This window comes from Cibotium barometz, chromosome 59, assembly GCF_041138505.1.
Source record: "Cibotium barometz isolate CiBa-2024 chromosome 59, ASM4113850v1, whole genome shotgun sequence".
Taxonomy (NCBI): domain Eukaryota; kingdom Viridiplantae; phylum Streptophyta; class Polypodiopsida; order Cyatheales; family Cibotiaceae; genus Cibotium; species Cibotium barometz.
Window position 1 is genome coordinate 9,615,760 of NC_141104.1, and position 10,285 is coordinate 9,626,044.

At 46.9% G+C, this 10,285-nt stretch overlaps 1 protein-coding gene across 1 annotated transcript in view; it reads right to left on the reverse strand.

Moving 5' to 3' along the window:
* LOC147605462 (autophagy-related protein 18d-like) overlaps nt 1-9,990 on the reverse strand; it is a 29,683-nt gene extending 19,693 nt beyond the window's left edge. Inside the window, exons 1-2 of the mRNA XM_086793164.1 lie at nt 9,162-9,990; nt 8,780-9,050 (exon numbers count right to left, since the gene is read on the reverse strand). Coding sequence (XP_086649290.1) covers nt 8,780-9,050; nt 9,162-9,896 — 1,006 coding nt within the window. The 5' untranslated portion in view covers nt 9,897-9,990. The remainder of the gene's footprint in view (nt 1-8,779; nt 9,051-9,161) is intronic.
* Between the last annotated feature and the right edge of the window lie 295 nt (nt 9,991-10,285).

Genomic DNA, 10,285 nt, shown 5'->3' on the forward strand with positions numbered 1-10,285 from the left:
ATGTATTTCATGTAAGTTTGTTAAAACCTTATGTACCCAGTCTCGATCATATTCTTGATGATGAACAAGTTGTAATCCCTACTCAAGGAGTCCTTGAATTACAGCCCAGTAGCATCATAGACTCTAGGGAAAGGCAACTCCAAAATAGAACTCTTGTAGAACATCTAGTACAGTGGAAAGATTACCCTGAAGAGGATGCAACTTGGGAAGATGAAGCTACACTCTTAAAGGATTATCCCCAATTCATGACGAGATGAGGACATCTCGATTTCTTTAGGAGGGGAAGGATGTAACATACCCATCTTCACTAATAAAGAAATGTCCATGTAATAGATAAATTTATGAGTTTTTATGGTATAAAAATCAATGATTTTATTATTTGAGTCATTTCTACTTAGAATCTTCAAAATCTGAGCCCAAATTTGGAATCTGCGCGCGATTTTACCCTAATATAGAATTTTATGTCAGAATACGCAGCGGAGATGATGACCAGATCTGGGAACACAAGAGCAAAAAACGCATGCAGAAAAATAGCACAAGAGAGAGAGAGATGTAGGCGTGTAACTCTGCTCTCATATACACAAGAAGATCCCGGGTATGATACAATGAGTGGTATGGGGGTGGGGGTCTATTTATATGCCCCCACGTGCAGTCGGCCTGCTGAAAAAGGCTCCACGACTGCATCTACAGTCGGCCAGCTCTGAGGGTCCACGATTGCATCAAGTACAGTCGGCCAGCTCCAGTACACACATCTGATGTAGTCGGCCAGCAAATGGATCCTCCTGCCAACTCAGGGCTGCCTCCCAAGCCACAAAAAAATGAAAAAAATAGGGGGAAAATGCGGGAAGTGAGGAGAAATGATAAAACACCTGATAAGGGCGGGCACACCCACAACAAAGGCCCTGGTGTATAAATCTAGACAGGAGATGACTTCTAACACCCCCTCTCAGCTCCTGGCTATGAAACCAACAACAGGGAGCTGGGGTGCCGCCTGAGCAAATCCTGAGAGAGCGACTTCGTGAAGAGGTCCACCGTACTGTCCTCCGTCGAACAAAACTCTAACAAGATGTCATCAGCAACGATCTGTTCACGAACAAAGTGCCTTTGGATGACCATGGGTTCCTCGAGTGGAAGCCCAAACCTGCAATGCAACCTCTGCATCCTCACCACCTCACAAGCAGCATCACAAGCAGCCCGGTACTCTGCCTCTGTGCTCGACAAGGCAAAAGATGACTGTCTCTTACTACTACAAAAACCTGCTCCTGGGCCTGAAGTAGATCTCCTCGTGTCCGGATCTCCTCCCCAAATTGAGTCACTCCAACCGTGGAGTCGGACTCCATCAATCAATCCCCCTCGTGTACAAGAGTCCATGATCCTTCGCATGCCGCAGAAACCACAGGAAACGCAATCCTGCCTCCCAAAGAACATCTGCAACCATGAGCTCAACTGCCTCATCAGGAAGCTCTCGTCCAAACTGGTGTCCATCAACCAGATCCATGAACCATACAGCTTATGAGTCAAAAAGGCATCACACTGCTCACAAGGATCAACACCTGTTACGGTGCACAAGCAAGTCCTGGAAACCTGATGAAGACCACGCAAGGCCTTCTGAAACCTGTCAACCACCCCCTCTGAATCCAGAACCACAAAGCCTGGAGAAACCACCTCCTTCTGCAAGTAAGCACCTGCCACCTGCCTGGCTTTCCGAAAGGTCCCCGTGGAAAGCACATCCTCAACTACTGGAGGTTCTTTGTCCCGAATACTACGAGACATAAGAGCATAAGTGACCTGTTCAGCTTCCTCTAACTGACGAACACAAGAACTACCAACATCAGTACTAGAAGGTTCCTGCCAACTGCTGCCATCTACTGGCAAGCTATCCACCACCTGGTCTCGGAAAGCCCGCACCTGCAGTGTATCCACACTTAAGTGGCCATTACCAGACTGCCACTCATCACAAACCTGAGGACCTGGGGGAGAGAGTGCTGAAAGCTTGTAAACTCCATTCTCCACTCTGCCTTCCCAAACCACTTGGCTTGTTGCTTTGTCCCGGAGAGCAACAAAATGCTCATCAAACTCCACCCGTACGCCAGTCTTGCAAACCTGATGCACTGACAACAGATGAAAACCAAGTGCCGGAACATACAACACCTGGGAGGAATGCTTCCCCCCTCTGCCATCGAGAACTATCTCCATCCTGCCCTCACTGTGAACTGGGATAGTGATGTATCACCAGTAAGAATATGACCAGAAAGCCTGCAGAGATCCTGTAAACCGGAACGGGAAGGAGTCATGTGCCTGGAAGCACCACTATCGAGAATCCACTCCCGAGTATCCGTTGCGGAGAGTCATCCAATCTCCTCCTTGCCTGAAGAAAATGAAACATCGGTGTCCATCACCTCCAGGTGTACAAAAGCCGGAGTCTTCATGATTACTGCCGAGGAATCTTCACCCTTCTCGGTCTTCCGCTTGGGACACTGTCTCCAGTAGTGGCCTTTCTCGCCACAATCATTACAGGTCCCCTTTGCCTTCAGTTTCTCGCGATCAGCGTCGGACTTCTTCTCAGAAGACTTCTTCTCAGAAGACTTCTCCGATGAAGCCTTCCCTTTGCCCGTGTTACGGCCTTTCGACCGTTGGCCAGTTAAGGCCTCCGAACCTCCACCCTGAGGAGGGTTCGTGAATCGTTCCTCCTAGTCCAGGACCATGGGCACAAGCTCCTCCCACGTGATGGTGCTGAGCCTACCACTGGTAATCAAAGACGTGTAAAATGCTGAGTACGAAGAGGGCAAATGTGACAGCAACGTGATGGCCATGTCCTCTGACGATATCTCCTTCCCAGCCTGAAGAACTTCCTGCTGAAGAGCCTGTAGCTTGTTAATATGCTCCCGCATCATCGACTTTGTAGGGTTCATAACCCGCATCTGTACTTCCAAGGAAATCCTCTTCATGGGCGATACCCTGTTGTAAAGTGAGGCCAAATGCTACCATATACCTCTGGCCAACGTCATATGCTTTACATGATTGATTACCTATGGTGTGCAGTTGAGGAAAATAAACGAACGGACCCTGGCGTTGACACGATCCTACATCTGTGTCTGGGTCTCCCGGTCCTTTCGGGTTGACAGTAACTCCCCTTCCTCTACTTCCGGCCGTGGAACACCAACAACGATGAAATCAGCGAGGTCGTAAGACTCCAGAACAGATTCCATCATAACCTTCCATATGTCGTAGTTGCTCCCATCCAACTGACGGTCCACCGAGAACGTGGGGAGTGTCGGGATCTTCACATGTCTCTCAGCCATCTCAAACAGATCTGCCATTGCGGGGATGTACTCTGAATAGGGTGGGTGGCTGGGAACAAAGAAGAACTAAAACCTGCAAGTGGCTGTCCAGCAAATCAGCCTGCCTTCCTCTTGCACCTTCTCTTCCCAATCAGCCCAAAACAGTCCACCAATTAGCCACACAACAGCCCCCCTCTTGCTCACACAAATCCCAAGACCTATCTAGAGCCTAGGCTTTGATACCATGTCAGAATACGCAGCGGAGATGATGACCAGATCTGGGAACACGAGCAAAAAACGCATGCAGAAAAACAGCACAAGAGAGAGAGAGAGAGAGATGTAGGCGTGTTAACTCTGCTCTGATATACACAAGAAGATCCCGGGTATGATACAATGAGTGGTATGGGGGTGGGGGCCTATTTATATGCCCCCACATGTGCAGTCGGCCTGCTGAAAAAGGCTCCACGACTGCATCTACAGTCGGCCAACAGCATGCAGCCAGTCGGCCAGCTCTGAGGGTCCACGACTGCATCAAGTACAGTCGGCCAGCTCCAGTACACACATCTGATGTAGTCGGCCAGCAAATGGATCCTCTTGCCAACTCAGGGCTGCCTCCCAAGCCACAGAAAAATGGAAAAAAATAGGGGAAAAATGCGGGGAGTGAGGAAAAATGATAAAACACCTGATAAGGGCGGGCACACCCACAACAAAGGCCCTGGTGTATAAATCTAGACAGGAGATGACTTCTAACATTTTACAACATCCAAAACGGACACCAGATCAAGCTTATACGCAAATTTCAATCATTTTTTGTTAAAAAGCGACGACCTTTAAACCTTAATAAATGCACGACCGGGCGTCCGATTGACGGACGGTCTGCACCCCAACAACCAGGAGAACCTCCCGAACAAAAAAACCCCCCCCCCCGGGCGGTCCGGCACGCAAATCGAGGCCGGTGTCCCAAATTTGGGGACCCCGTCCCAAAATTTCGACCGTACACACTTACCAGGGTGCCCGCACGATGGCCGCACAAGAACCAAAGGACGACCGTCCATTGTGTGGTCCACACGTGCCGCTACGTGGACACCCATGCCGCCCCAGACCAGATAAGGTACATGCGTACCACTCCTTTCCTTGTTAACCGACACCGTACCTTTCCCACAGAGCCATGCAGGCCACTGATCTACAGCCTTTGCTGGTACACCGTCCTTTTGCCCTTGCTTTGCGCAGCTCCCGTACCCGTACCCCACAGTTATATAAACCCCCGGGTGCTCCATGGACAACACGCATTTTTGTGTAGCGTATGCTCTGTTGTGCTGCCGTCCGTACTGCCATCTATCCCTGTGCAGTGTACTTGCTATAGTACAGCAAACGATCTCAGAATTGAGATCTGATTGGAGCGTTTCGACAACGACAACGAGCCATACAAGAGGACGTCCAAGATGGCCCCTTCCCGAAAACGTCAGAATATTGCCTCGAGAGGAGCATGCAACAACGAGATCAGAGAAGATGCTCCCGATGCGGCTCCAACCCTCCCTTTACAAGCTCCTCAAGGAAATGGTGGCCAGGTTAGTTTGGTTATCTTTTAAAGAAGAGTTTTTTTTATATTAGTGTTAATAAATGAATATCTTTTCCTTTTAAAATAATGACATAAAATTGTATGGAGTTATGAATTGTGTGATGCTGTATTCAATAAATTGCATTGGAATTGTTATCTTTAAAGAGTGCAAGTTTTTCCTGGCTTCGACGCTAACTCTGTTCCGTGCTTGTGTAGCCGGGCGGCGTCGTTAGCAAAGCCCAGAAATGGCCCAAGATATCCCTCATACCATTGGGAGAATAAGGTTCGCCGATTGAGGCGAGAGATTATGATGCTGCCTAGTTCTGAGGACCCAGGCTAGTGTGGTGAATAAGCCCACCCTAGTGTGCAGACATCCCTCTAAGGAGCGGGAGGATCAAGCGATGGAGCCTGAGAGGGCGACAGGCCGGCTTGAGTCCTCGCCAGCGGCCGACGATGAGGTGTATGGTCCCGTAGGGTTTTGCCCAGCATGTAGAGGCTAGAAGGCCGAATTCTAGATCATCGGCAATATAAAGGAAAAGAATAAGAGAGCCGGTTTGGCTTGTATGAAATTGATTCATGTATAAACTTTTTTATAAATCTTGTCTTTGGCATTATTGTACTGTGGAAAAGGTTGTTTTAATAAACCTTGTGAAAAGGACCTTAATTAAGGAATATGTTTATTTATGTCAAACAGTGTGGTAGGATTAATTAAAAAACAAATTGACGCGTGAGTAGGGTGGAAAGTGGGAGGATGGAATGCCCCAACGGCACCATCCTACGAACGGGTGGACCCGATTAGTCGGGTAGCTTTCCAACAGATTAAGTGAAAGCCCTACGCTAGATAAATAGGTTCTTGGGCAACTCTATTCTAAAAGACTAGGCCAGCGACTGTGCCTTGCATGGATGAGAAAAAAAGCGTTGCCTCTAGAAATCAAGTCTAGTAGTTACCCAATTTATGATCAATTACTCTATGGGTGATTTGATTTTTAGAAGATCACGCTCCCCCTGCGGGATAGGACTAGGTCTTACCTATGAATCGTATCCTTGAATCTCTACATGGTCAAGGTGTCGATAAATAAGAAATTTTCTCCAATTTAAGACTTAGTGGACTATCTTAAGCGTTTCCCCTATTTTAGAAGGGGAGAACCTTACAATATAACACATGTGACAGGTCATGAAGAAAAACCATCAAGGACAAAGCCATTGATCAAAGATAAGGCATTCAGATGTTGCTAGATGAGCAGATGACATCACAGATATGGGAGATGTCCAGATGCACAAGCTCACCAAATGGGACTAGTACTTGGAACATATGGATATGCTTGGTACACTTGTACTCCATAGTTGAGGACAATTGTGATATAAGAGGAAGGAAATGTAACTATTTGGCCTTCCTAGCACTATTCACATGATGGAACCCTTTCTAGGACACTGGACCCGTGGAATAAGGCATGGGATAGGGAGTCAGGACCATAAGGTTTGCACATGGAAAAGCACCAATTTTGGTCAAAAAGCAAAGAAAAGCAAAAAGTCAAACTGAGTTGTCAACAAGCCAAGAGCATCATTGGCAAGAGGATTGAGCAAGACCAAAAAGCAAAAGCTGCTTTTTCAAAAAGCAACTCTAGGACCAAAAGCAAGGCCCTAAAGCTAGAAAAAGCACTTGGGAAAAGCTAGCCTTATTTGAATAAGTATTTTATTGTAAAAAGTGAAAAAGAGGAAAACAAAGCAAAAAGAAAAACAAAAGCAAAGTAAAATGTAAAAACAAAAGCAAGGCTAGCTTTTGGGGCAAAAAGTAGGACCCCTCCTCAAGTATAAAAGAAGCATGAACCTCTCTTCATCATCATCGTTGAAGCGTGAAGTTCATCATCATCGAAGTATCATCGCCCTGCTACTGATTCTCAACGCCGCTGCGACTGCATGTGCCAAGTCATCATCTGCTGCCCATACCTTGTACGGATCCGTACAGTCATAGGGAACCGCTGCCGCTGTTACCAACTGCTGTTCAACGCCGTACACCTGCGCCGCCTGGTTGCCGCCGCCTGATATCTGTGTCGTGCAGTTGAACTGCGCCGTTTGACTATTCTGCGCAGCACCACTACTGCCGTCGACGGCCGTGTTGCGTTGATCTAGTTCATACTCCCCTATACGGCCTTTTGTGGGCTATTTCTACTACAGATTGGACATCAAAGCTACAGCTGATCATCATAAGCTTCATCATCTACACTTAACACTTGAAGTACCTTGTTTATAAGCTTGGGGTACATTGGATTTGGTACTAGCCCAGTGAGAGATCTTGTGGGCCATCCCCATGGTCTACTCGGCAACAAGATCTCGTGCCTCGACATCGACTACAACATTGGTTTTTTTACATCAGCATGTTTGTTTGCTTTTGCATTCATTGATGTATTGATCTTGGCTTCCGAGCCCGTGGATTGTTCCGAAATAAATTCCTGAAAGTAGGCGGGGCTTGTTCTCCGCTCAGTGTGTGTGTCATGTGCAAAGTTCTCTAAACCCTACGCTCCCTCTCTCTATCTTCTCTCTCTATTTTTCTATCTCTTGGATACGTGGTGGAATCTGATAAGTGCATGCACACATAGTGATTAACCGCAGCTTAGTTGCAAGTTTCACACAAGGATCTTGTGTCTAGAGTCATGTCTACATAAGAATTGTGTGGGTCTCGTGCACTACAATGGCCAACACTCTAGTGGAATGGTTTTTTTTTTTTTGGGGGGGGGGGGGGGGGGAGGGGGGAGGGGCTTTTAACTGCACAAAAGAAGGTAGAAGTATTGTACTAAAGCATAAGTGACCCTCGAAAAGGTCAGAAAACAGCCGAAAAGGATGAGTTTTTTTAGGAAAGGGAAAAGTGCAGCCTTACTTTTCACTTTTCGGAGAGGAAAAACGCAAAAGCAGAAGAGGATATTCTCTATCGCAAAAGCTTCAATTCGTTCATTCTATTCCCTCACGGTGAGATTCTTGCCAAAGAAGTATTCAAAATAAGCTATTTACTGCCTGAACATGACCTAGGCTAAGGCTTTTGCAAGTCCTAGACTACATGCAACCTATGCTACATGCAAAACAAGTTGAAACCCTAAAAACGCATACCCTAATTTGCTACAAACTGAAGCGGGACTGAAAACCCAAATGCAAGGGCTGAACTAACGTAAAACATGAAAATCCTAATTTGGCCTACAAACCCTAATTTTAGGGACCCTAATTCAACATGCAAAAAACTCTACCTATGGATTGCCTTGGGCTGCCCTAACCTCTAATACCATTGTTACATGCAGGCGGAAGCATGATCTTGATTAACACTAAGCAAGAGAGATTAATGCTAATCTACTTCACTTGCAAACACACAAAAGACAAGAGATGTAAACCTAATCTATTGTATATTACTAAAACATTCTCATGCTACAATGGTTCTAGGACCTAGAGTTCATGAAAGCTAACCTACTATGCATACAAAAGATGTCTAGCTGAGTCCACACCTTGATCATGCTCTCCATATGCTTGAGTTCTTGCCTAGTGCTGCCTCTCTGTGGGGTTCTTGACGACACCTGAGAGACACCTAAACGAGGTTTGAAACCCCGTTTACATAGGGTTCATGGTTGGCTGGTTGTTTTCAGGTCGCCAACAATTTTTACAGGTCCAAAAATATCATCGTTAACTTCATAAAACATGTTCATACTGTGCCCCAAAGTTGTCCCATCCATGGGCGCATGTCCTAGGCACATCTGGGCACCACATTTTTGGGCCGCCAAAACTAATCCACTCTACCCATATCCGGCCTCTTGCCTTGCCAAGATACAAGCTGCAACGGTAAAGCGTGTGCCTAGGCATGCACGTGACATCATTGCTAACTTTTCTATTATGAATAGTAAGCAAAAGAAAGGGCGAGAGAGAGAGAGAGAGAGAGAGGAGAAAACAATCTGTACCGTACCTTTCATGAAGGATAAGGTAGAGCTTGGATTGCCGCCAGAAATAGACACAGAGCTGGAGCCACTGCCAGGTGGGCTATTGCTACCATTTCCACTTCCATTGCCAGAACCTAGTGATGATCCAGAACCACTGTGCCTCAGCTCGTCATTGATTGTAGGACCCCTCAAGGTAAATACATGCACGGTCCCCTTATCACTTGACAAGGCAAGCCATTGTGCATTAGAGGAAAATGCAATGCTGTAAATCTCTGCCCTGTCTGCCCCACGTCTAACCTGTTGGCATCACACAGATTTAGACTAAGCCTGGACAATGGACATGTTCAGAGAAAAGAATAACAAGTTTGCTGTTATACAATTATACTGGCTGAACAAGGTTGTGTATACCTCACGCAGCTTAGTCCCATCCAGAGAGTTGAAGATCCGAACAAGGGTGCCCTTAAAGCTCGCAGTCGCGAGAAGATGCCCATCAACTGTAAGGGCAAAGCAAGCTAGATGTGAATCATGTGCTGCGATGAACTTGGTCTTCTTCAACCCATAATGCTCCACCCTGACTTGACCTCGGTGCAACCCTAAACACGCAAGCACAGTGGAGTGCGACGCAGCAGAGAGAGCGCAAAGGCCTCTGGGGTTGGCTATGGTTTCAATCTGATGGAGCAGTTTGAGATCAGCAAAGTTGTACACATAGATTTTGTGCTCGAGAACCACCACAATTCTGTCACGGCGCAGGCGAACTGCGCGCACCTCAGACCGAAAAGAGAGCTCGCCGATGCAGCGATTCTGATGGTCATCCCAGATCATGACCTTGTTGGGAGGGTAGAGGGGGTTGACTCCACCGCCAACAAGGGCAAGTATGTTGCATCTGAAGAGCATTTCCACCATGCCTATGCCACCATCTTTGAAATCTCTTTGAAAGGTTTTCTTGAAAGGGTCACAGTTGTAGATGCGGAACCCTTTGTTTGTTGCACAGGCAAAGCAGCCATGGTCTTGATTGAAAGAAACAGACAAGAGATCATTCTCTACGTTGAAAAACCCATAATCAGACTGGTGAGAGGAAGAAACCTCTGAACTTGCCGGCACGGGAGGATCTGACGGAAGTTCGGGGTCCGACGCGAGCGACATTCGAACGGAGGTTTCCGACCAGCAGACAAATCAGGTAGACATTAATTGTTTATTTACCCTAACCTTGGCAGGGATGATGTCTCTGGCATGGAAAGACTTTTGCCAATCAAATTTACCATTTTGCTAATCCTCATAACTATAGGCTTTCCTTTCACACATGCCCAACCATACGAGTGAGCGCCCAGCACACGGCTTTTCTTGGAGTGGGTTCTCTTTTCCTCAGGGTCAACCTGAGAAATCGTATGATAGTCCTCTTCTCCTCCGGTCGAGTCCCTTTCAACCTCACGATATGGGCCAATCAAAAGTTCAGGTGCCCTTTTCGATTTCTAGAAGACGACAACGGTGAGGGTACATCAGTCATACTTTTTCCTGAAGACCTAGAATGCCAA